Source organism: Micromys minutus, assembly GCF_963924665.1.
Source record: "Micromys minutus genome assembly, chromosome: 3".
Taxonomy (NCBI): Eukaryota; Metazoa; Chordata; class Mammalia; order Rodentia; family Muridae; genus Micromys; species Micromys minutus.
The window spans coordinates 1,878,308-1,905,501 of NC_137972.1; the positions used below are offsets into that span (position 1 = coordinate 1,878,308).

Here is a 27,194-nt window from a genome sequence, read left to right on the forward strand (position 1 = left end):
TAAAATCATTCATTCATTCATTCATTCTGTAGGAAAGCCAGATGTACTTTCAGAACAGAGTGGCAGGCTGGAGGCCATCTAGGACTGGCTAGGGGACAGCACAGCTATGGGCGGTCACCGTGCTGCTTTCTCGTTCTCACTCATCTGTGGCCTTCTCAGGAACATCCAAGGCGCCAGGCATGTCTTGAGGACTTGCTAGCCTCTGCAGACATCCTGGGCTCTCCCTCAGCCACATTCCTGGGATTCTCTGCATCTCTTTTCAGCAGTCTCTAGACTCCAGGTCCATGAACTGCTTCTAACTGGTTGGTTCTTGTCTTTGGCAGACTGTCTCCTGGAGGTTCTTACAGCAAGCTCTGTGTCTGAAAATGCCCTTGTTTCTCCTCACCATGCAGCTGGTGATCTGGATTCTTCCGTAGCTGTTGACACTGCTGAGATCCTGATCCAGCTGGTTCCTCCTCACTGCAACACTGCTGAGGTTTACTCTAGAGTTACAACTCTTTGACCCTGCACATCACCTGCAACAGAGTTCACACTCAAGAGCCAGGAGTTTGAGTTTAAAAAAACAAACTGTAAAAACATCAAACTTAAATTTTTTATTGGGCTCAATTCCTACCTATTTTGGGGCAGTGGGACCTGTGGACTACAGGTTGGGTCCATTGTCAGGAGTCTGAGAGAATACTTACATATTTTCTTCATTTCTCAAAGGTTTCCCTAGCTATGGGCTGATCCAAACATGAGCTTTAATAATCAAGAAAGCTGCACATTTTAATTCTGGATTTAATAAAGTGATTAAAAACATCACTACAGAGTCACAACTTCCCAGTTTGATTGCTTAAACTTAAAAAAGTTTCTTAAAGCTGCAGGGGGCTTTTAATGGACTGCCTTGGTCTTTTTCATATCTGCATGGACTTATTTTTAGCGTTTTAAACTATCATTTCTATTTTAATTAAAGTATAATTACATTTACGACCGTTCCTTCTGTATCTTCCTCATACTCCCAAACTGACAGCTTCTTTATTATTGTTGCATAAACCTATGTTATTTGAAGGTAAATATACACATAGAATTACAACAGTTTGTGTGGATCTGGATTCAGGGCTGACCGCTCTGCACTGAACATCCAGAACACAGCCCATCCCTAAGAGGTGCCCCCTCTCCTTCCCACAGAAGTCGTTAGTTTGCCCACTGCTGTTCTTCTCAGGGCCGGCCCATGAGGTTTGCCCCCGGTCCATTTCTGCACGCCTACTGACACTGCCATGGCTTTGTTTATGCAGAGTTTCTAGGAGAGGCTGTGTCACATCAGGACGCCTGGAATTCTGGGTCCTGCACTCTGTCTCTCTTCCTCGGTTGCCTGAGCCATGAAAGCCGGAGTCGTGACACACACGTACCCACTGGAGATGGGCTCCACACAATCTGCTGATCTCTGCAATGGGTCCAGTTGTGGATTTTCTGGGACAGTCTCTACTTGTTCTATACATAGCCTTATTTGATGAGGAATGGCAGCCACACTTACCCGGCACCGGTGTCTCAAGGACAAGAAGGGATGTGAGGCCAAGCTTCTCAAGTTGGGCTTATAGATTTGTTGATGGTGGCAGGCTGAGGGACCACACTGGCCACTTCTGTCTGTCCTCCTCCCTGGAAGACATCTACGACTTTGTCTTTGGACTCCTGGGCTTGATATTTTTAACATGTGTTCTTATTCTCCTGCTTAAAAAGTACGGCCGCCTGGACTGGAGAGATGGCTCCGCTGTTAGAAATACTTACTGGCTGCTCTTCCAGAGGACCCATGTTCAATTCCCAGCCCAGACATGGCAGCCTACACTGTCTGTAAGTCCAGCTCTGGGCCCGGCATCTTTCTCTGGCCTCCATGTGTGCCAGGCGTACTTGTACACAGACATGTATGCAGGCAAAACACATACAATAAAATTAAAATAAAAAAATCTTTTTATAAAGAAATACAGACTCTTCTTTGTTTCTGCTAAGGAATCAAGGGGAGCTTTTTAATAACTTATCTTCCCCAAATCTTTCTTTCACTCTTTGTGCTCACAAGCAACCATCTCTGTTCATACTTGACTCTGCTGTGTTTAAGGACTGCACACAAGAGCCTTGTGCCTAAAGCCACAGCTTGTGCCAGGCCTTGAGAACAGAGCAATCTGGCCACCTTGCTTCCATGGGGCCATTTCTTGTAACAATGTACTTAGGTCTTCTATCTTGGCTGTCCAGATTCCTAAAGAAAAAGAAATCTTTTATTTCCCATGGCTCTCAGCCTGATGAAAACGGAGCTGGGGTCACTGGGGAGGCCAAGGTTCTCAACACTCAGCACGGGCGCTCAGTTACAGCAGGGCCTCCTGCTCCTGGTTCCCAGACCTTCGTCTCCTTCCTTTCAGTCTTTTGTTCAGTTTGGAAGCCAAACCTTCCCTTATGTAGTCTCCCTGTGGACCAGCTGAAAACTCTCTCTAGCATCCCCATGTTGGCGCGAGGCTTTGAGAGGGGAAGCATCAGCAACTCTATTACACACACTTCCCACTGGAGGTGCACGTGTGACTCTAGAGGTCTCGACGGTTTCAGATACACAGAAATGTCACAGACACGGCAGCTCCACACAGACACGACAGCTCCACAGACACGGCAGCTCCACACAGACACGACAGCTCCACAGACACAGCAGCTCCACACAGACACGGCAGCTCCACACAGACACGGCAGCTCCACAGACACGGCAGCTCCACAGACACGGCAGCTCCACAGACACGGCAGCTCCACAGACACAGCAGCTCCACAGACACGGCAGCTCCACAGACACGGCAGCTCCACACAGACACGGCAGGTCCACACAGACACGGCAGCTCCACACAGACACGACAGCTCCACACAGACACGGCAGCTCCACATAGACACGGCAGCTCCACAGACACGGCAGCTCCACAGACACGACAGCTCCACAGACACAGCAGCTCCACACAGACACGACAGCTCCACACAGACACGGCAGCTCCACAGACACGGCAGCTCCACACAGACACGGCAACTCCACACAGACACGGCAGCTCCACAGACACGACAGCTCCACACAGACACGGCAGCTCCACACAGACACGGCAGCTCCACAGACACGGCAGGTCCACAGACACGACAGCTCCACACAGACACGGCAGCTCCACACAGAAACGGCAGCTCCACACAGACACAGCAGCTCCACACAGACACGGCAGCTCCACAGACACGGCAGCTGGCACTCAAGTCATCCTGAATTTTCACTGTATTCACCTCCCTTTTCTGCTTCAGATGTAAGCTGGAAGGAGGACACACTTAAACATCACACCCAAGTCCCAGCCAAAATGCAAATCTTAGAAGTATGGGGTTCATCCTTGTCCTGGTTGCCAGGTTTGTAGTTTCCAACATGTTTTTCCAGGTTTGTCTTCTCCCATGCCTGTCTGTTCCTCCTCTCCCATTTCAGCTGCCACCACACAATCCAGGAGGCCATCTTCCTGCACATTGAATATCCAGTCATTTCCAGAAAGCGTTTGCAATGCTCCTGTTTGGATAAGTCATACTCAGGGCTATCTCTGGAATGTGGCCAAGGGTGCTTAGCTCTTGTCAGTAGTCATTAAGTTCTAAGTTGACCTCATTCAGGCTCTCAGGACATTGGTGATGTGATGACATCATTAGGCTCTCAGGACACTGGTGATGTGATGACATCTAGTGAGATTACCAAGGGCTCCTGTGGCATCTGGAGCTCAGAGAGTGGAGCCTTCACTGTTCATGCTTCCCCTCTGCAGTTGCTAATCTCGGAAAGTACTTGCTTAATCCCCCTGGTTCAATTCCCAGCACCCACACAGCAGTTCACAGCCATCTTACTCCTAACACAATGGTAGGTATGTTTCCTGCTTGTGTGCTCCTGTGTCCCCAGGTGATGTCACCATGGGCACAGAGGGCTCACTGGGCAGGAGGCTTGCGCTTCCCTTTAGGCTTGCTTACGTAGGCTGATTCTGCCATCTTCCACCCTTCTCTCATTCCTGTTGGGCTCAGCAGCCAACAGAAGGTGTTATTCCCATCAACATGGGTCACTTTCAGGTCTCCTGTTTCTCTGAATAACTGGGTCACACAGAGTTTGGGGCCACTCTCCGGGGACCCCCATACTGCCAGGTACTGCTAAAGGGGCTGACAGAGCCAGCACTGGCCCGTTACTCAGTTGTGCACACTGGAAACTGAGCATGGCCTAGTTCATCCTATGTGAATCCAAGTGTGTGGTCACAGTCACCTCCACTACCACAGACAATAATCTGAAACAAACTTATTAATAGTTAGCAGATGACAACACACCATAAAAATGTCACAGAGCCCTATCCAGAAAGTTTTTAATTTGTTCTAAATAGCACCTGTACCGTATCCATTCCATAGTACCTTACTGAGGCATCTGACTTCACACCAGTATTTCTTTCAAGAATTAAAATTAAAATTTTCATTTAAAAAATTTAAAACTAGAGTAATAAGTTTTTGACACCTCAAAGGGATCACCTGGATACTTCCAAGCAGAATTAGTTTTAGTTTCTCCTTCTCTATTCACTAGTGCTCACCCATTCCTCATGCCCTGCCCACTCCCCTCACTCTTTCTGCCCATCCCTCAGTCCTCTCGAAGCTTTACACCCTCTTTCACCTCTACTTACTCTTTAGGTTTTAGCCACGTTCCCTCCTGTCCATCACACACATCTATATTAGCAGAACGGTCTAGGATCCAGTCACAAGCAAGAATGTGAACCCTTGCATGTTTGGGGTTGGTTTGGTTGGGTTTGGTTTGATCTAGTCTGAGTTTGGGTCTCCTCCATTAACATACTACTTTCCAGATACATCTCTTTTCCTGCAAAGTTCCTCTGTGCAGCTGCGTCAAAGCTGATGTGTTCCCAATACATTTCCACCGTCCATCATCTGTTGTTGATGGACATCAAGGTCAATTCCACTTTCTTGTAACAGTGGCGCCAATAGCCATGGGTGCACAGGTGCCTTTAGAGCATGGTGCAATAAGCCTGTGTCTCCAGCTACCTACTCTCTTCTCTAGGATCATCTATAGATTGTCAACAGGCATCACAAACCTAATACAAAGCAGATTCTTAATCCCAACAAAACTCGGCGCTTTCTGAAAATTTACTGTAATAGGAATTTGTTCTTAAAAACCACAATATTCTAGGGAATGGCTATGATGATTGATAGGTCTGGCCAAATGTAACCATCTGAGTTCAATTATCACCTGACAGGAGCTGCCACAGTGGAGGTTATTCTGAGTGGTGCCACGTAACCTGCATATTAATTCCTCGACTCTGGCTTCCTTCCTGTGCCTACGACTTCTCCACTCAGTCAAACAAACACACAGCCGTAATCTTCCCCTTCACAGCTCACAACACTGCATCAGACTCAGCTTGTTTACCACAGTTCCTTCTCAACTGTGCTTACACTTCACAAGGGCCATGGACTTGCCTATTGTCATCAGATCTGTGTGCCCACACCTCCTTTACACATGACCCGTGGATGGTGCTCAGAGAAAAGACAGGATAAGTGAGCAGCGTGAGGAACTGTCCAGCTACGGATTTTCTTGTGCAGTTTTCTATTCCCACCTAAGACAAACCTGCATTTTATATGAAGATGGGAAGCTCCAGGTGGAGAGGTGGGGGTGGCAAACTTCAAGACCTCTAGAGACAGGCCCTCTAGGATAAGTTATAGAACCATAATAACTTCATGGTGGTATGGGCATGGTAGGGCTGGAGTAACAGCTCAGTAAGCCTGAGGAACTAAGGTTTACAGAGGTTCCGCCTGCAGAACCCAAGTAAAGATCTGAGCGTAGGAATGCATGCTTAGGTCTCGGTATGTCCGGACAGACAGGAGTCTCTGGGGCTCCTGCAGTTACTCCAGGACCACTCTGAGAGCCTAGATCACAGAGAAACAGCCCATCTCGGAGAGGAGTAGCTAGCCATACCAACAAATAAGATGGTTGGTCCCCAGCCTCCACAGACACAGACAGGAACCCACGTAAGAAGCTTGCACGGGAGCGATGGCAGTACCTGCCTCACAAGTCAAGTCAGACACAGCATTGAATGACCAGAAAATAGCTGCCACTCACTGGAGGTGGTGACCCAGGGCTGGGACAGTCAGTGATCATGTCAGGACAACCACAGCCAGCTCCTCACAAGACTTCTACTTCCTACAGGAAGCCGTCCCTCTCCTCCTCCTCCTCCGAATCCTTACAGTGGCTTCTTTGTCTGAAACAGCCTATAAAATCATGGGGAATAAAACTACCGGTGTAATCCTGAACATGAAGACCACCACTGTTCTCTGTTACACGATACAACAATGTCTCATCAACTTTTGAAATACTGTACATTTGAGGGACTTTCCTAAGGAGAACAAGGACATTAGTTATGAATCTAAAACACACAGCTATGGCGCTTCAGGGTAGGAACAGAAAGTAGAAGATTTTAGATTCCTATCACTAATAAACCAAGGGGAAGTCTATTTATGAATTATGTTTCTGGCCTAACCACATAACTCATTGAGAAAAATTAATTAAACTCCTAGGAAAAACTTTAGGGCAGTTTCTAACAATTCATTGCATTTTTATTTTTTTTTTAAACTAATTTTCTCTGGGGAGTGCAATTAATTCATAATGTGATGTCTACAAATTTATTAAAAAATTCGGGGTAAGGCCTGGGATCCCAGCACTCAGGAGACAGAAGCAGGAGGATCAGGTCTACACACACCCACAGAAAGGGACTGAGAAAATGTAGCAGCTAGTAGGTAAAGCCTGGTGACTCACAGGAGGAGATCCAGCAAGAGCCAATGCAGAGACAGGTATAGGTGTGACCAGCAGAAACCTGGGGACACTGATGGGTTTTAAGGGCACATCTGTACCAGGGAATGGCTGCTGCACAGGATACACAGAGACATTTCTACATGAAACCTCCATGTGACTCCTGATCCTATTTACCAACAGCCAAGCAAACACCATCAAACCCACCCAATGGCACTGTGGATGATCACACAGAATGTGTGAGGTCAGATGGCCACTCACATAGGGTTAACTACAGGAGACTTCAGTTCCTGACTTGTCTTAGGACATGACTTTTTCTGGAACACATGTGGCGAGCTAGACACTACTTGAACCTCCTAGGAGATATGGGGTGGGCAGAGGTAAGATGTAAAGCTCTCAAGAAAGGTCAGTCAATCAAGCAAACACATGAATCAATACAGGTCTGAGAGAAAGTAATGGTGGGGACATGTAACCTGGGTGGCTGCACTCAGGGGAGCAGTAGGAAGTCTGATGTGGCTGTGACACAAATATTGTGTGTACTGAGAGTGGAAAGCACAACTCTCAAAGTGCACAAGCAGCCTGCAAAAGAACTGCGATTTTAGAGGGGCCCAGGTCCTGATATAGATGACCACAGCTTATGGATTCAGAAAACCATACCTCTGAGCTCCTTGTGCAGAGTAAAGTCTTAAGTCTTTTAAGCCATTATTAGGGATCACTTGCTAATTTTCTGCCTATGTGTGGACTGTATTTCCTGTTTCTTTGATATTATTTTTAGTTTTTAACAATGCACATTTAAAGCAATACAAAGCAGGTTCAGAGTCAGATCTTTTCTGTCCCTTCACACTAATTCCCCGCCACGTGGTTGCTTTGGTATAGTTTATTTGTGAGTCTTGTGAGGTAAGTTCCTGAGACAAATTCTGCAAAGCCTGTGCTGTTCCTATGTCCTGACTAACGTTTCTTGTCAGTGCTTTAGCTGGGGGACGGGGCGCAGAGTTTGCTTCTCTCTTGATTCACTGAACTTTAGGGATCTGCTGTGTCTGGAGAACACAGATTTCCTTACTCTCTGGAGCCATGGAGTCAGTGATCTTTTTCTGGAAGATTCCCTTGCTGGGGCAGCCAGGACACAGTCATTACAACTGGGAATCACAGTCTTTACTCTGCGTCTCTGCCCCGTGAGCCAGTTGACTGACCTGCTCAGGTTGTGTGTGACCCTCAAGAACGCACAGCTTTCCAAAGCCATTTATGGAAATGAGATTTCCCTCAGATCTGATAAGGATCACCATTTCCTGAAACCGACAAACATCTTAGACTTAGAGCGTCTAAGGGGCAGTGGGGATCTGTTAGGAGTTAGGGACAGGAGTGGGGATATGACCACAGTACATGACATTCATGTATGAAATCCTCAAGAATTAATAAATGTACTACACTGAAGAAGACAAACAGCAGGTTTCCCAAGCCGCAGAACCTGTACAGAAACAGTCCACAGGTGTGCAGCTTCTGTGGGGTTGCAAACGTTGCACCTTAGTAGGCCCTAAGATTGGATTTTCATACTTAATGCCCTGTCCATACTTTGCAGCAAGGGAGAAGAAAATGAGAAGAAAACTGGTTAAAAGTTTATAAAGCTAGCTTAGTAATATTTAACCATTTTTGAATAAACACTGATGGCTACAAAAATTTAGAAAGATATGATTTTGATAGTTTTTGCTAAATTTTTTCTACTTTTATAAAGCGATTTTACTTGCACTTAATCCACTGCTCTGACAGGCTTGCTCAGGGTCTTCCTTTCAAAGAATGTTAATATTTTCCCGATTGCTTTTTAGATAAATATAATTTATATTTTAAATATTTAATCAATTTGAAATAGATTTCACATACAAAGTTCAGAAGGCAATGGGAAGCCAATTGCAATATTTCTTAAAAGTTCCTAATTAAAATAATTTTAAGAATTTAATAAAAGCATAAATTGTCTTTGCAGAAAAATCTGCACAAATGTACATTTTTTGTGTAATTTTAATAAATGCCCAGACTTTCTAGGCCCCTTCCAGGGGATCCAGACTGGGAGTCAGGATGTGCACAGGGCGGCCTGGCTGGCGCTGTCACGTGACAGTATGGAGGGACCAGGTGGCTCTGGACTGTGCCTGCTCTACTGTCCTAACTGTTTACTGTCAGGTGATAGCACAGTTCAGCTAAACCAAGCATGTTTCTGCCTTGTTCTCTGCTGAAACATTCTCCTGTTCATAGCAAGCCCCTCACACCTCCCACTTGGCATGACCAACACTTGGCGTGGCCAGCAGCCACTTAACCTTAGTTAACTTCCTCATCTCCACTAAAAAGGCTGGGCTACTGTTTTTCTACCTCTGCATCTAAAGAAACACACGAGGGAGAAACAGGAAGCCACATCAGCTACTGCTGCAACAAATTAGAGTGTAAGTTCGGTCGCAGCTTACTGATTATCCTAAATAACGCCATTTTCAGTTTCTGTGAGCAGGCTTTAAGCAGTGGCGTGGCAGCTGACCACCCTGAAGTCAACATGTGGCTCTCAGTCTCTGACAGGCAGCTCAGTCATGCTGCTGCCTCAGCCCACTCCCGGCCCCAGTGCTTCCTGCCCCTCACACAGCTCCTACCAGAACCTTATGCTTCTAAGAATCTTCAGTTCGCTCTCAGCTCACAGGGGACATATTTCCTGCGGTCTGTGCTTTGTCTGAGTCAATGTCCTTCGTAGCCCAGGCTGGACTCAAACTTGCTATACTGAGGTCAGTCTTCACGTGCTGACCTTCTTGCCTCTACTTCCTGAGAGCTAGGACTATGGGTGGGCAGGACTGTGCCCAACTTCGGAGGGGACACATTTTAAAGTATAAGGCATGTTGTGCTATGTCTTATAGCTGCCGGGCAACCAGCACAGAAAATGGGCTTCCGGGAGGGCTGGCGTTGCCGCTCTACACTTCTGCCCACAGGAAGCCTGGGTCACCGTAAAACACAGCATGCAAGCTCAACGGTGAGGATGAGGCTTCGGAGGGTCAGTGGGCAGAGGCTATTCTGCAGGACAAGATGGCTCACCGAGGTGTTCCTCTCATGGGACCCTGGGGATACCTGTGAGGTTGTGTTACCATTGCTGCCAATCTACAGTGCATAGGTATGTAAGTCAGACATTAATTTATGAGTCTCACAGATAATTACTTATTGTGTGAGTGTGCACCCATTTCTGCACACATGTATGTGTGTATGCATGAAAGGTGGAAGGGGAGAAAAAGAATGGATGGGGAGCTTAACACGGTTAGAATGTTAAAATGGGAACATGGATTCTGATCCTCCCGAAATAGAAGGAAAAGGCAAAATATGTCATAGAATTCTTAATATAGGAAAGGGGAAAATTATGGGAGTATGTAAGAGAATAGGTCAGAATAGAGACACTGTGATGTGAGCTGACCTCTGCAAGGGGTGGGGACAGAAGGAACCAGGCTTCTGTGTGACTTTCTCACCTGACTCATCCTCTGCTGCTCCTGCACAGCGGCCTGGATGGCCTCCGCTACCCTCTCTTGATCTCTCGCGTGCTCTGTCTTCCACATTTCCCTCTCTTCAGCGTGAACTTTCTCCAGATTTTCCCTTTCTTCCTCCACTGCTTTAGCAATGACATCTTTCATGGCTTCTTTCTCAAGCTTCAGAACAAAATGACAGAAGCAGAAACATTAACAATGAGGCCAAACTCCAGCCACGGAACCGCCCAACGCCACTGGTTTTATGCATATTAAGTGCATTCATCATTTTTAAACAGGTTTTCATCCTGCACCCTGACATTTCTGTCCTTTAAAGAAATCAAGCCTTAGCACCAAGCAGCAGGCATCAAAGCGTAGGTCTTAAATTAGTTGTGATAAGGAAAATACTAGCAAACTGAAACATGTTACTACACAATTCTTTTCCTGAATTTTCAAAGGCCACAGTGATTGATGAGTGATTTCTACACAGCTGGTATCTGGAAGTCTGCACATCTATATGTGACCTCTGCACATGTGTGTGTGACCTCTGCACATCTGTGTGACCTCTGCACATCTGTGTGTGACCTCTGCACATCTGTGTGTGACCTCTGCACATTTATATGTGACCTCTGCACATGTGTGTGTGACCTCTGCACATCTGTGTGACCTCTGCACATCTGTGTATGACCTCTGCACATCTGTGTGTGACCTCTGCACATGTGTGTGACCTCTGCACATCTATGTGTGACCTCTGCACATCTGTGTGTGACCTCTGCACATGTGTGTGACCTCTGCACATCTGTGTGTGACCTCGCACATCTGTGTGTGACCTAACAGACGCTACTCATACTCACCCACAGTACCCATCCCACACCAACCTCCCTCAGTCCTGGACAGCAAGTGGGAACTTTCCCAACTACACTCAGTCTACCCCAGTCTCTACTCAAGGATGGGGCCTCCTCCCCACTCCCGCCCCGGGTTCACTGTCCTTGCTCAGAACTTGGCAGGCATCCTAACAGACTTGCTGGATTCACTTTACAACCACTGGCTCCTCTCTGGCAACTCACTTGTCCCTTACTTCATGCTCTCGTGCCCTAACCAGCGCTGTCCTGGGTCAGCCTCCTGCTCCCTGCAGCTAAGGCCTGTTTCCTAGAATAACACACAACTCACAGCTCCTCACATCTTCCTTAGCTGCACACCCAGACCCCCCGGCTCAGCTGCTTCTCAAGGCTCAATCCCTTGGTGAGTTATCACCGAAACACATTTGAATGCAGGTATACAACTTACGTGGCCAGATAATTTAGTCCCTCACTGCCTTGCTGGTGTCATATTTTTATCCAACTGTCAGTTTCATAAGGAAAAGACAAGGTGAGATGACTTTCTAGTCACAGCATGTCTGTTTATTTGTCTTCCTGTCTCTCTGCTGACAGTCACTGCACTGGAGGTGGCTATCCTAACATAACTAGTTTTAAGGAAGGTAACTAATAATTTATGTTGTAAAGCCTTCCAGTGCCATCCTGTCATAGAATATGAATCAACAGGAAAATGAATGGTCAAAAAATGTGAGGAAAAATGGATTCTGGAATGAAGCATTGTTCAATGATACTGTTACTCCATTAATGAGATGGGTGCAATTCCACCGAGGAAGAGCACCAGCATTATGGCCGGGCATATCCTCACAGCCTGGACAGGCATGTCTACCTTCACAGCGGACTCCAGTGTTTCTTTGTTCCTCTGCATTTCTTCTTGTAGGCACTTTTCCAGTGTTTCCTGCAAACAAGAATGCAGCATGGAGGATGGAGGATGGAGCATGCAGGCAGAATGGGGGATGCAGGCAGCATGGGGATGCAGGCAGCATGGGGGATGCAGGCAGCATGGGGGATTCAGGCAGCATGGGGGATGGAGCATGCAGGCAGCATGGGGGATTCAGGCAGCATGGGGGATGAAGGCAGCATGGGGGATGCAGGCAGCATGGGGATGCAGGCAGCCTGGGGGATGGAGCATGCAGGCAGCATGGGGGATTCAGGCAGCATGGGGGATGCAGGATGGAGCATGCAGGCAGCATGGGGGATGCAGGCAGCATGGGGGATGCAGGATGCAGGCAGCATGGGGATGCAGGATGGAGCATGCAGGCAGCATGGGGATGCAGGCAGCATGGGGATGCAGGATGCAGGCAGTGAAGGCAGCAGACACACTCCTCCCCAGCCCTGCCAGGTACACAAAGTCTTACCTTCTGTTCCTGTGACTGCTGAGTCAAAGCTTCCTGGATTTTTTCTCTTAATAGTTCCTTTTCAGTGTCCAGCACTTCTAGGAGTCTCTGGTGCTACAAAGAAAGACACCTGAGCTATGATGTGGCTCTGAAAATCTACCAGGGAGGAAAGCAGAGAGTATCTGTACCAGGTAATGGGACAACTGAAGGAAACATGGCAAAGTGAGAGTGGAGGGTACGGGAAACTGGAGCTGGCACGTCTCAAGCCACGGGACCTTCCTGCATTCTCAGGCTTAGCCAAGCATGTGTCTCAAGCTCTGGTTACACATGATGACCTCACACTGACCACTCAATTGTAACATGAATGTGTGCACAGAGCCCCGCTTGGAGAGAGGGCTCCTAAAACACTGAGTATTATCACACAGCAGCAGAAGCACTCGGAGCTCAGATGAGAAAAACAAGTTGCTGTCTTGAGATACACCTGTGGAGTAGACACATGTCTCTGTGTCTAGCTAAGCTCTGTGGAAGACAGAGAGATGACCAGTTTTTCTCACTCCAAGATTTCACCAGTTTCTAAATTGGAATCTGTGAAATCAAAGAACATCAGGTGTGCAGAGCTCACTCCATACACACGGGCCCGCACACCAGTCACTGATGTGTGCTGTCTGAACAGAGGTTCCTAACAATGTTCTGCCTTTAGGGCTTCAACAGAATGACCCGGGGCCTGGATGAGGACATCAGTGATTCTCTGATTACAATGTTATTTCCCATCTCATATTTGAAAAGCAGTAAGAATGTAGTTTCTCCTGTAATTCCAACATATCACAACTGCCAATACAACCCGAAGGAAAGAGAGAATTACCTTAATTTTTGACTGATAAAAATAAGCAACCATTTTTTATTTTTTTACAAAGTACAGTGAAAGGAAAAGAAGGCTGGCACCTCTCTAACCCTGTAGACATTATACTGAGCCTCCCTAAATCACGTGATCTGCAAGGTTCCCTGGTGAACACCACCGCTGACCATTCATTGTCCCCAGACAACGTTGGGAAACAGCTGTGGGTAAGATTTACACAGACCAGCAATGCACTAAAACTACATGGCTGGCTCAGTGCAAAGCCAGGTCAGAGGTAATAAGAGATAAAAGGTAGATGTACAATAAGAAAGAAAAGGCTCCCTGCCCACTCCTCACCTTTGGGCAGACAGTCTTGTGATCATGAAGGAGAAGACTCACCACGGCTTGAGCTGCCTAAACACTAAGTGATCAGAATGTGTGGACTGAGGTAAGACCAGCTTGAAAATGACGTATCTTCATGTCTTTATTGTCTTTAGCTGAGGCAAATAACTTAGTGCTACTGAATATCACTAATGCCCTAGTTCCCTGAAGGATCGTGTGCTTCATATCAGATACTGCTGGAGATGTGCAGAGCAGAGCCTAGTGTGAGGCTAGTGTAAGGCTGGTGTGAGGCTGGTGTAAGGCTGGTATGAGGCCAGTGTGAGGCTGGTGTGAGGCTGGTGTGAGGCTAGTGTGAGGCTGGTATGAGGTTAGTGTGCGGTTGGTATGAGGCTAGTGTGAGGTTAGTGTAAAGCTGGTGTGAGGCTAGTGTAAGGCTGGTGTGAGGCTGGTGTGAGGCTGGTGTGAGGTTAGTGTGAGGCTGGTGTGAGGCCAGTTCGAGGCTGGTGTGAGGTCAGTGTGAGGCTGGTGTGAGGCTGGTGTGAGACTAGTGTGAGGCTAGTGTGAGGTTAGTGTGAGGTTAGTGTGAGGCTGGTGTGAGGCTGGTGTGAGACTAGTGTGAGGCTGGTGTGAGGTTAGTGTGAGGTTAGTGTGAGGCTGGTGTGAGGTTAGTGTGAGGCTGGTGTGAGGCTGGTGTGAGGTTAGTGTGAGGCTGGTGTGAGGCTGGTGTAAGGTTAGTGTGAGGCTGGTGTGAGGCTGGTGGGAGAGTAGCATGGGGTCCTGTCTTTTATAGAACAAATAACATCAATAAAACCCACTGTCTCTCCTCTATAGGCAAAAAACATGTATTAGCTAGAAAGGGGGAATTTAAATCCTAATATTTTATTTCCTAAAGTAGAAAAAAACCCATATTTTACAGTTTCCCTCAGAAGTTATACACACAGTAAGATCAACATAAACAGGGGACATGAGGTGACTGAGTAACGGACTCAGTTACACACAGCCCCCTCCTCACACAGGCGCGCACACCAGACATGTCTTCGGCAGAGTGTGCTCCAGACCGTTGGTCATCACATTCTGCAGGGGAGAGTTCTAGAAACTCCCACTCCTAATTCATCTTTGTAAGTTTTAAGTTTGAGAGTAACTTACGGTGCAACACTGTTCATAATGCAGCAAGGAAATATAGTAATTTGATATTTACAACCAATAATATTTAAATATGAGTATTACATGAGTTAATGCAGTAAAATGCTTTGAGCACATACACACACTGTGTAACACAGTCACATATGGGTTTTGAGGGACAGAGCACATATGCTTTAGATAATTTTATAATCTGAACCTCACTTACTAATTTGCTCCTTTGATGATATGCAAATGTTATGTCTGCTACAGTAAAGGTGTATGTGGACTCATGCACATTCAAGTAAACTCACCATATGTAATGAACCTTTATTTCCTCAAACAGCTGTAAAAGGGGTTCAAATGGTGATACTGAATGCTTGGTCCAGAGAAGCCTTCGCACAGTGTTACAACACTCCTGCATACTGAGAGTCTATGTATTAAAGGTAGGCCTCTATTAACTCAATTTTAATAATTCTGGGCTACAAGGCCCCAAAAACAACAAATAACTCTAACTCTTTGTTTGGGAGGGAATCTGCTAACACAGACCTTTCTCTTGCATGTTCAATAAATAGCTGTCACCCAGCACCTCTAGTCATAGAAACGGAGACTCTGTAGAAGCCAGGAGCTGTTTATTTCCCCGTCTTTCTCCAAGTTTCTTTGGATATTTTCCTGCTGAAAGCTAATAAGTGTATCATAGCAAATTACTGTAAATAATAACCCACGGGAACACTTGGACAGATACATTTTTCTGAAGAGATAATGGGATTCCTGAACTATTAAGGTAAAGACAGCAAGGTCATCAAAAACACTCCCAGTACAAGGGGGAATGAACAGCCACCACCACACAGTGTCCTTTTTGGGTCTTTCAGTCTAGAGGGAAGTTAACTTGCCCTAAAAAGGGACAATGTTCTCACTTGGGAGCAATGGTGCTGAGGTGACAGTAGCTGAGGGGAACGAGGGTCCCCACTAAGGAAAGGACAATGTGGTGTGAAGATCCAGAGTTGTTTCCAGAGCCATGGAAGCAAACCTGAAGAATATTCGTAAGCCAGACTCTGAGCTTAGGTAAAACCCAAGTGGGAACCAGACTTTCACCCTCTGTGATTCTAGCACTGGAATTCATTCCTTTACTTACGCAGACTGCAGGGTGGACACCGGGACACCGGACATCAGACAGTGCTAGGGTAAGAAGGTTACAGCCTTGAATACAGGCTCCCAACACCTCTGTGGCCTCTGCTGATGGCTATCTAAGGCACTACAGACAAGAACTCAGACATGTACAGAGAAAAGCCAGGTGCGGTGGGGCGTCCCAGGCTTCATATCGACCACAGGTGGATGAGGAGAGCCTATGGGTACACATCACTAAGGATATGGTTCACCAGAGAACCATACTAACTGGCTGAGAGGATAGGAAGAGGCAAGGAGAGGAGTCAGTGGGGTGGATGTGCAAGAGCACGGGGAACTCAGACAAGGCCACACTGCGGTGCAGCGAGTACTTCTGTGTCGGGAAGTACTTAAAAAGCTTCCAAGTGACTGAGCTTAGAACTGAGAGTAAGACATCATGCCAGCCTTCAGAGTGTTTACCCTTTTCTCTCTTCAGGTGTGTCTGTATCTACATATGTGCGTTCTTCCTTAAACCTCACACCCTCTTCCACACTGCATCTCTCTGTCCCGCTTGCAAGTTCCTTCTGGACTCTGAAGTTGGAAGAAAGTTCTGACTGCAGTGGTAAATTGTTTAAGTCACAGCTCAACCTCTGTGAAACTTCCATTTCCTTGAAGTTTTCAGCCTTTGCTAAGCAATGCAGCTACATTAAAAGCTATTTTCTAACAGCACATTATTAATCTGTGATACAAATCCTATTTGTCACAAGTTTCTAAATACATTTTGTCTGAGAAACTGAGCAATGAAAATACACTTTTTTAAATCTATTCTCATGACAGTCTGATCCACTGAGGTCACAGCTGTAGGGAAGCAAAGCCCCCTCAACTTTTATTTCATAAAATGAATCTACTTCAGGAAAATAAGTTGTCACAATACATGTCTACATTTTCCTTGCTTTCTGATTTCGATTCCTTCAGTCTTGTTTCTTAATTCTTAATTAGGAAGAACTCAAGTTCTTCCCTGCTGAAAACCCAGTGCCTACACTGTTACCCACTGGAAGTGACTGAAGGAATGTGCTTTGCCAGGCCTGGGGCAGGGGCAGTGCATGGCTGAGTGTACCAACCAAGGCAAGCAGGCTACTCCAGGGACAACTGCAGGGTGGATCAGCAGACAGCCAGGAGAGAGAGGCATAGGAACAAGGTAGCTAGTGCTTGAGAAAACAACCCATGGTTGGAGATACACACCCAAGAAAAAGGTCCAACTAAATCTCACAGAAGAGATAGTGGAAAACACCCTTCAACACACTGGTACAGAAGACAATTGCCTGAACAGAACACTAATAGCTCAGGCTCTAAGGTCAACAACTGATCAATGGGACCTCTTGAAAGTGAAAAGCTTTTATAAGGCAAAGGACACTGTCACTAAGACAAAACAGCAGCCCACATACTGAGAAAAGATCCTCATCGACCCTACATCTGACATAGGGCTAATATTCAATATTTATAAGTAACTCAAGAATTTAAACACCAATAATCCAAATAACACAATTAAAATAAGGGATACAGAGAATTTTGAACAGAGGATCTTGAATGGCCAAGAATCATATAGAGAAATGTTCAAAGTCCTTAGTCATTAGGAAAATGCAAAACAAAACAACTCTGAGATTCCATCCTCTGCCTGTCAGATGGCTAAGATCAAAAGCTCAGGTGACAGCACATGCTGGTGAGAATGAGCACTCAGCCATTGCTAGTGGGACTACAAACTTGTACAACCACTTTGGAAATCAATTTGGCAGTTAAAAAAACAAACAAACAAACAAACTGGGAATAGTTCTGAGGGCCCAGCTATACCACTCCTGGGCATATACCCAAAAGATGCCCCAACACCCCACAAAGACACTTGCTCGACTATGTTCATAGCAGCTTAATTTGTAATAGCCAGAAATTGGAAACAACCCAGATGTCCCTCAACTAAAGAACAGATAAAGAAAAGGTGGCGCATCTACACAATGGAATAATATTCAGCTATTGGAAACAAAGACATCATGAATTTTGCAGCCAAATGAATCTTGAGAATATAATCTTGAGAGAGGGAACTCAGTCTCAAAAGGACATGCATGGTATGCATTCACTCATAAGTGTATATTAACAGTAAAATACAGGATGCCTATGCTATACTCCACAGACCCAAGGAGTCTAGACAGGAAGGAAGGCACAAGCAAGAACACTTGAGCAACACTTGGAAGGAGAAATGGAATGTGAATGGTCGTGGAAAACAGATAGAGGGAGGGAACTGGGAGAGTGTGGGATGGTTGGATGGCCATGAGAGATGGAGACCTGGGACAGAGGAGGTGCCCAAGAATCAATGGGGGTGTCCTTAGCTATGGCTCACAGCACTGGAAATATGAAGCCTGGGAGGCCTGTTAGCATTCTGTCTAAGCTCCACCCCACAGTTACCTGTATGCCTGACACTATAAAAGGGGCTGCTTGCCCCTTCCTCACTCTCTTGCTCTTGCCTTCCTTCCCCTGCTCTCTCCTCCCCCCTTCCCCCCTCTCTCTTCACATGCTCAAGGCCAGCTTCCACTTCTTCTCTACTCCTCTCTCTCTCTCTCTCTCCCTCCCTCCCTCCCTCTCTCTACCTCTCTCTGTCTCTACTACGCTCGTAACTCCCCTCCTCATACCCTGAATAAACTCTATTCTATACTATACCATCCTATGGCTGGTCCCTCTGGGGAAGGGATGCCTCAGCATGAGCCTATGAGCCTGCTGCTGCTGCCCTTCCCCTATACATCAGCACACCTCCACAGAACATGTTCCCCTCTCTTTATCTTTTTATAAACACATCAGAGTCTACCTCCTGTGACCAGACAGGAACCTTTCTGGAGTGATAGGGACACTAGTCCACCTATAAAACTTTCTAACTTAATCCTGCCTATAAGAAACACACAGGGACAAATGTGGAGCAGAGACTGAGGGAAAAGCCAACCAATAACTGGCTCAATTTGAGACCCATGCCAAGCACCAATCTCTGATATAACTAATGATACTCTGTGATGCTTGCAGATAGGAGTGTAGCATGGCTGTCCTCTGAAAGGCTCCACCCAGCAGCTGACTCAGACAGATGCAGAGACCCACAGCCAAACAGTGGGTGGAGCTTGGGGACTCTTACGGAAGAATAGAAGGAAGGATTGCAGGCCCCAAAGGGGATAGGAATTCCACAGGAAGACTAACACAATCAACTAACCTGGACCTTTGGGATGCTCTGAGACTGAACCCACAAACCAAAGAACATACATAGGCTAAACCTAGGCCTCCCTGAACATATGTAACAGGTGTGCAACTTGGTCTTCATGAGGGTCCTGAACAACTGGGACAGGGGCTGTCCTAAAAGCTGTTGCCCGTATATGGGATATGTTCTAGCTGGGCTGCCTTGTTTGGCCTCATTGGGAGAGGATGTACCTAGCTTTGTAGAGAATTATGTGCAAGGGTTGAGAGACGCCCTGGAGGACCCCCATCCACACAGAGAAGGTAGTGAGGAAATTGGGGAAGGGTTATGGGAGTGGGTAACTGGAAAGGGGGCAGTGAATGAGATGCAAATTAATTAAAATTATTTTAAAAGGGAGCTTGATCTATTTCAGATAACATATGCATTAATAAGTTTAAACTGATAGACATCAATATACTTACATACCTCCAAAGCGGAAATCATTTAAAAGGAAACATAGAGAACATTTTGAGACGGAATTAGGTGAAAGCTGTTTACCAAAGAGACTGAGACCATGGTAGGTGTCTCTTGACAACCAACCTCCCTGTCAGACAACTTCCTGCATGCTGCAGCCTCTGGCTAGTGGGACATGTCTGTACCCACAGCCTTACCCTGACATTCATTATCCCCACACCTTGAGACGTCTGAATGTGGGATACAGAAACAGCCAATGGCCATATGAGCAGAGCTGACTGTAGCAGAGCAGTGAGAGGCCAAAGAGACTGCTGGCTACACAGAATGTTCCTCTGCATACACACACATATACACACACAGACACACACACATACACATATACTCACACACATACAGAAACACAGACACACACTCAAACAGACACAGAGACACATACACACACACACACTCATATAGACACACTCACACTCATACACACACAGACACACATTTACACACTCACACACACACATTCACACACTCACACATATTCACACACACATACAGTCATAAACACACACACACACACACACACACAGAGAGAATGATCTCTAACAGAACAGAGCCCTACTTGACTCTAGCCTATCCACAAACCTCCATCAAATTTTATACCTAATTTTGATTCCTCCATTGTAGTGCATGTTCTTCCTAACTATGAAAAAGTTGCTTTCATTTTCCAAGTTTTACATCATAAAGCATCACAAAAGAGTATCTTACAAGCATTACTGACTATGGTATACCCATAAAAGCTTTTTGATTGACGGCTTTATTAATGTAAAGGAGCTTAGTGGTTTGGCATTTAAAAACACTAAGAAGTTCAAGCAGAAACTAGTACTTTAGAGAATTATTAAAAACTCTAAAATTAACAGGTTGTTTCCCTGTTAGTATATTTTGTTTTTATGCATCAATTAAAATTAATTTTACAGCTATCTCTCTGCTTCTGTGACTCTGTCTACCTTAATATGACCTGAAAATGGAAATAAGAGTGACCATGGATTAAGGGGAAGCCCACGCAGTGTAGGCCTTTGTAGTCTATCCTAAAGTTCTTGAGCTACATCTATTTAAGGGTACTTGTTCTCCACAATTCGTCAAGGATCATGAGCAGCTGGAAGCTGACAGAGGAGAGCCTACAGTCTGGAGGAGGGAGGCGGAGGGAGCGCTGGTGTGTGGAGGGCACACAGTCAGTACCTGAGCATGCAGGAGCTCCTCACACCGGTGAGCTTGTTTCTCGATTGCAGACACATACTGCTTCTCGATGGCATCTAGCTGCTGCTTAACTGAAGACTGCAGAAGTGCCTGGCGAGGGAAAGAGCTTGGATCAGACAACCTGGAGCTGACAGCTGGCACGGAGTCCGACAGCTCTGCATCTGCAGAACCCACATGCACGGCAGCAGGGTGCAGAGACAGGGGTACTAAGCATCTATCTTCAGGTCTGATTGCTGCTAATACTACACTTTCTTGGCCCATCGTCTACACACCTTTTCCTTTAAAAAGCCAAGCCATAGAGAATGGTAAAGAGAGTAAATACTTTTGTTAAATAGCAATCTAGTCCAGCAGAGACCACACAGGATGAGGGGCAAATGAAAGGGGGGGGGGGCGAGGAGAGGAAGAAAAGCCAGACATATTTCACTGGCTGACAAAACTCCACATCCTCTGGGCACACTGCAGTACCCATGGGCCAAGCATGATCTTCGAGACCACAAGGCAAGTGGAAGCAGATGGAGGCTCTGAGCAGCTTCACTCAAGCCTGCCCCCCAGGGTGCTCATGCCCCCAACACGCAAGCAAGGGTGGAGGCGGGGTACGCGGAGGGCCAGCAGAGCTTGTGATACACAACTGTATAATGTGGACTTGGGAAGCCAGGAAGGACATAAGGAAGTCAGCAAGCGGCGGTGCCAACAGCCCCTTCCTGGACATGTTCACACGCCACCTCTTCTTCCCCTTCTCAGCACTGTGTGAGTCTAACGTGTTTCCACGTCTTATGTGCTATTTATAGACTCTAACATCCTAAACGTGCATAAGGGCTCTTTAGCACACACTCTGTTGATAGACCCATGCTATAATAAACTACTCACAGTCAGAACAGCAACTGAAGGCAGACACATCTTATGGGAAACAGACCTTTGGCATATTCGCCAGTAAAAGAAAAGTGAGCCAAATCTCTTAATCTTTGTTTTGAAAATAGACTTATTCAGTTGGAAACAACATGCATCAAAATCCTAAATAAATAGGCACGCATTTATTTATTTATTTACAAAACTAAAAATACTTTCTAAACCTCTGGCTATGTCTCAAGATGCTCGGAGGCGGGGGGGATGGTTCTTTTGCAATGGGGGCTGTGAGGTCGCTGTCCCAGCTCCATTTCGGGTCTGAGCAGAGCACCAGGGGTGAGGGCCAGTGCCTGTGGGAAGGAGAGGACATGGTGCTCCCAAAGTGAGTGCTATCTGGAGCAGTAGAAGCAATGGTGGACAGAGAAACCAAAATTAAGCCTCTGGGCTGGAACTAGATGCTCTAAATCTCCAGTTTTCCTCTCACAAAATTCATTATTTATTAGGTTTTAAGAAAATTCTTTTCAGTGTTTTGTTCTGTTTTGTTTGAGATAGGAACTCATTATGCATGTAGTCTTGCTTGGCCTGAAACTGGCTATATAGACCAGGGTGGTGTTGGAGTCACAGAAATCTGCCTGCCTTTGCCTTTCAAATTCTGAGATTAAAGGTGTGTCACCATGTTTGGCATAAAAAGTAATTAAAGGATGATATAGATAATTTTCTTGAAATGACAGGTCCTAAGGAGTATCTTGTTTTGAAAAGGGGTGTTAAATAGCCAAGGATTCCCCCTCAAACTCATTATACTGCTAAGGTACCTTTCCTGCCCCCACCTCACATGTCCTGGGCATTCTCTTCTGGGACGTGACAGAACTGTTCAGTGGAAAGAGGTGTTCTCTCTTCCCAACTTGCCATGGCCTAAAGCTACCCCAAATTCAAATGGCTAGTTCTAATTTCTGGTCAGTTATGTTTTCAGAAAGACAATAAATAAAACAGCCTCTTCCCACAGCAGAGCATCATCTGAACAGCCTACAGCTACTGAGTCATGTTCTCCCTCTTCTGAAGAGCTGTTGAGAATGAGTTGCTTGGTATCAGGAAGGAAAAGCCACATGACAGGCCAGCACCCCATCCCTGCACGCTCCTGTCCACATTACACTTTTCTGCCTCCCGGAGCGTGAACAGTCATTCGGATACGCAGTGTGGGTGTTGGGGTCTATAAGGCCGGCATGGCAGCTGGCACGAGGAAGCCAGAGGCCAGGACGGAGGCAAGTGCACAAAGCGGAGGTGACACAGGGGAGTTAAGCAGGAGCCAGGCTAAACTTCCAACTCAGGTCACTGAGCACAGGGGCTGCTCTGCCTGGCTCCAGGCTTCCTGTGTAACTATATAAAACAGCAGTTGTCTTCCTGTGTGAAATACTCACGGACTTTATGTCAAAAAGGGGCATATTAATATTAACCTTCTGTAACTTGTCTCCAGCAATCATCTTTACAGACAACTGCACGGAACAAAGGCTTCAGTCTGGATGCAGGGTGTCCAGTTACTGCATCCTGGCTCCTGAGTCAGGCAGAGACCATTCAGACCCCATATACTCAACCTCTGAATAGAAGGTACAAGTGCCGTCTCAGGAGTGACCACTGTGCCCGAGGAGAGCTAATACACATTTGATTCTGTCATTTCACCAAAAAAAAAAAAAAAAAAAAAAAAAAAAAGTAAAAACCTATTGTCTAAGTTTCTTAACAACAATTGAGACATCAAAGTTTCTCTGGTTTTTCCATTTTTTTCTCCCTTTTTCTGTTTTTAGTAAGAACACCAGCAAGGTCACACAGAGGCTGCTGGAGTGCTGGAGCTGTCTCTTACCATGGCGGGTGTGTGGAGAAGTGCTGGCATGTAGTGTGTGTGTGTGTCAGAGTCTTACAGGCTCTTCTGTAGATGAAGGACCAGTGCAGCATTCATACACAATTCAAAGAGAAGAATGTTAGGTGATGGGCGTGGATCTTAGCGGAAATTCACTACAGTCTAGCCATGCTATAAAGTGCTTCGGAGGCTGCGAAGGCCAAAGAAAACCATCAGGACAGAGGGAGTGGCTCCTGCTGGCCTTGTCGTTACAGGATTCTAGTAACATAAGAGTCCTTACCTCAAACACCACACAAGCCTCCCAGTGAAAATTTCTTTTGTGCCATGGACAACACATTAAAATTAAGAAGTTTCTAAAATTAAGCACAGTGCAGAGGCTATGTGTGTCTGCCTTCCAGATACCTCAACCTTTGGAAAAGCTACCATGTGGGCTGGCCTCCCTCTGATGCCACAATCTTGTTCCTTGTGACTTGAATCACAACTATGGTTTCAGTTGAAAGAACAAAGAAATTAAAGCAAGAGCTACTTCTGCCTGAAACAGCATCCTCCTGCTGAGTCCTCAGAGGATTAAATGAAGTACAGGGTCACTAGAGCAGGAAGAGAGACAGTGGGAAGGTGGCGTTGGGGAGACATCTGTGGAGCTGGAATGGACAGGTCTGAACTTCCCAAGCACAAGCAAGCCCTACATCAATCAGTTCAGGAGGGATAAAGCTTTTACTATAAATCACCCTCCTTCACATGTTCACCTGCATTTATCACCACTTCGCCTCTTGTCCCTATGTTGCCATGGTAACTGGGAAGAACTTCAGACTCTCCCCCTCGGTGATGATGCTCTGTCTTATAACAGAGGCAGCTTCACCTTCTTATTAGTGAAGTTACACAATAGAATGCTCTAACATCTTTCTGCCTGATCCGTGGTTTAGGCTCCGCACTGTATACACATGAAATGGAACCAAATAGTATCAGCATTACTTTTAGTAGTTGCTAGATTTAAAATCAGTACTTTTTCCAACTTGGAGGGATCAACTTATGAAGTACAGGTCTCTCAGGAAAGTAGAAAAGGTTCCTCATATTCGACCTTCGCCAGCACTGAGAGCTGAGAGGCTGGCCTCAAATCAGCTAATCACCACAAAGGCCCAGAGAGACCTGTACTTTGTGAGTTACTCCTTCAGGTCTTGGCCTTACTGCAGTGACTTCTGTCATCTGCTGTCACCTCATAACTGTTCCTCACATCAAGGTCTTGATCTGCCCAGACTCAAGCCTCCTCGGGAGTGAGGAGAGGCCCCATGGACTGTCAGAACGAGCACAGAAGAGTCTCTGTTGAATGGTGTGAGGTGCCCTGGCAGCCTTGCCATCAACCCAAGCTGGTCTTTACAGACATTCTAAGGAGGGGAGGACCACATGGATACCCCACATGAAACCAAGGGGTTCTGCTACTGAGCGTAGGGTGGAGTCATGGGTTACTCTTCCCCAGAAATCCCATCTCACCAAGACAGGGAACCTTACAACTCTTCATAAATCAGAGACAAAAAGACCTGAAGTTCCTACCTCTGAAAAGACAAATATTTTCCAAATTATTCACTGTGTATGCTAGCATGCAACCTCCCAAAAAAGGCCAAATAGCTTTAGTAAGGCAAATTCTTTAATATTATATAATTGTATAGAGAATTCTATGTTCTTACACACTGGGTGTACACAGAAATCTGGCCTCAATTTAAGAATTAAAACCCAACTTGGCCTCTCTGATCTAAGTGGTAGGTTGCACACTACTTAGAAACAAGATAGACAGTTAAAGGATTTTTATGGGGTCTGTTACACAATAAAGAAGAAACTGAACCACTTCTCTCTTATATCTGTCAAACAGGCAAGAAATTCCAAAGACAAATGCATTCTCATAGACAGTGCCCTGCACAGAGATGTCTGTCATACCCCCATCTGCAGGTAGAGTTCAACTGAACAGCAAATTCTCATCTGTTTTCTCTGCTAGCGACACCCATTCCTGTCCACACTGAATGGACACTGTTGACAAGTGAGCAGTAAGTCTATGTGACAAGTAGGTTTACTCTTTGTCCAGGCTGATCCCTGTGTCCCAGGCACTTCTAAGCTGGGTCCATGGATGTGTACTCCCGGGGACTTAAACCGCATGGCTGACACACGACACTAATCAAGGTCCCCCGAAAATGTGTTTTTATAGATGCTCTTCCTAAAGCATTAGCTGAGATGGGCACTGTTGGGTCAGCTTGGATTTCCAGCTGCGCACTCCATTAGAACATGGGGTTTATTAGCTGTGGATTCACGGTCCTGACCCGTTACTAACAGAAGGTTCAGGGTGACAGGGAGAAGCTGGCCATCTGTCCTGTCTGGAAGAATAAGATGGACACTGACCAAAGCTCATCATAGAACAGTGCTGTTTGTACAGTGAATGCTCAGAGTGGGGGAAGGCAGGTGTTGATTACTCTGGGATCACCCAGGAAAAGCAAACCTGGTTCATTCTCAACTTCACTATACTGGGAGTTTTTCCTGGAGATCTGCAATACAATGAAGGAAGGAGAGGAAGGGGAAGGAATAGGGGGAAAGGAGAGTATGGGAGGGCAGGGAGAAGATCTGTGTCTTCATCTGTAAGTCTTTCTCCTGCCCCATACCAGGCTGCCATTCACTACAACACAGGCAAAGCCCTGACCTATAATAAGACTAGATTTCTTCCAATGTTCCAGTGCCTTTGGTTTTGGCCTGGCTAAAAAACCCACAAGAATAGCCTGGCACACAGAGTTCTGGCTCAGTCCTGTAAACTTAGAGGCACAGAAGAGTGATTCTCAACTACTCAACCTTCCTCAGTCTTCCAGTGAAGCTGAGCTGGGTGGGAGGGGCCAGGGAGAACAGGCCAAGGCTGAGACCTGTCCAGTCACTCATATCCAGCAGCGGGCTACTGGGCCAAACTTCGCTGGCAACAGCCAACAACTTTAGTGTCCAGGAAAAAATCTGATCAAATGATAAAACACGGAATTTATGATAGTCCATGCTCAATCAAATAACTGAAAGCTGTAAACTTAATTCATACCTCTGGGCTAACAGAAGGGTGAGATTCAAATAAAAGTATCTTAGAATGTACTTTTCCCGTCTTTGGATGCAGACCCAGAAAAGTCTAATCAATGGAAAATACTCAACGAGAAAACAAAGTTGTTTCTCTAGTTGGGAAAGAACTTTATATAATATGAAGTAACTGTACACCCTGGGAAAAAGCCTCCTAAACACAGTATGTGAGCAAGCTCTTCCTGACTGAATGGCACAGTCATCTCAAGAGCTGCAGTAAAGCACAGGCCAGTGAAGGCCTGAAAACGGATGCACAGTCATGTGAGCTTCTAGGCTTAGAACTGACACCAATTTACTAAAATCCAATGCACTCTTTACAAACAGAACTCAGGACACATTCAAACTTAAAAGACTAGTTCTCCCACAAAACACAATTTAGTTACTGGAGGAAGCTGGGACACGAAGAGTGAGTTGAGAGTATTCCAGAAAAACTGTATGCAGCAACCTCACACCACTTTTCCATTGCAAGTAGCAGAAACCTCAGTCCTTACACTTCAGTGCCTGAAGGATATAGGGACTGGGGGAGCATCAGCACACGTTCACCCTAAGAAAAAGACTGCCCACACACTGTTTTCTCAGACAGTCCAGTGCTTACAAGTGCATGTGTGCA

The 27,194-nt window shown here is 46.1% G+C and overlaps 1 protein-coding gene across 2 annotated transcripts in view; it reads right to left on the reverse strand.

Moving 5' to 3' along the window:
* CCDC91 (coiled-coil domain containing 91) overlaps window positions 1-27,194 on the reverse strand; it is a 140,723-nt gene that overhangs the window by 26,889 nt on the left and 86,640 nt on the right. For both annotated transcript variants that reach the window (XM_080914761.1, XM_080914762.1), the window contains 4 exons: window positions 20,785-20,892; window positions 12,503-12,595; window positions 11,974-12,042; window positions 10,279-10,455 (listed from right to left, as the gene is read on the reverse strand). In XM_080914761.1, coding sequence (XP_080770887.1) covers window positions 10,279-10,455; window positions 11,974-12,042; window positions 12,503-12,595; window positions 20,785-20,892 — 447 coding nt within the window. The remainder of the gene's footprint in view (window positions 1-10,278; window positions 10,456-11,973; window positions 12,043-12,502; window positions 12,596-20,784; window positions 20,893-27,194) is intronic.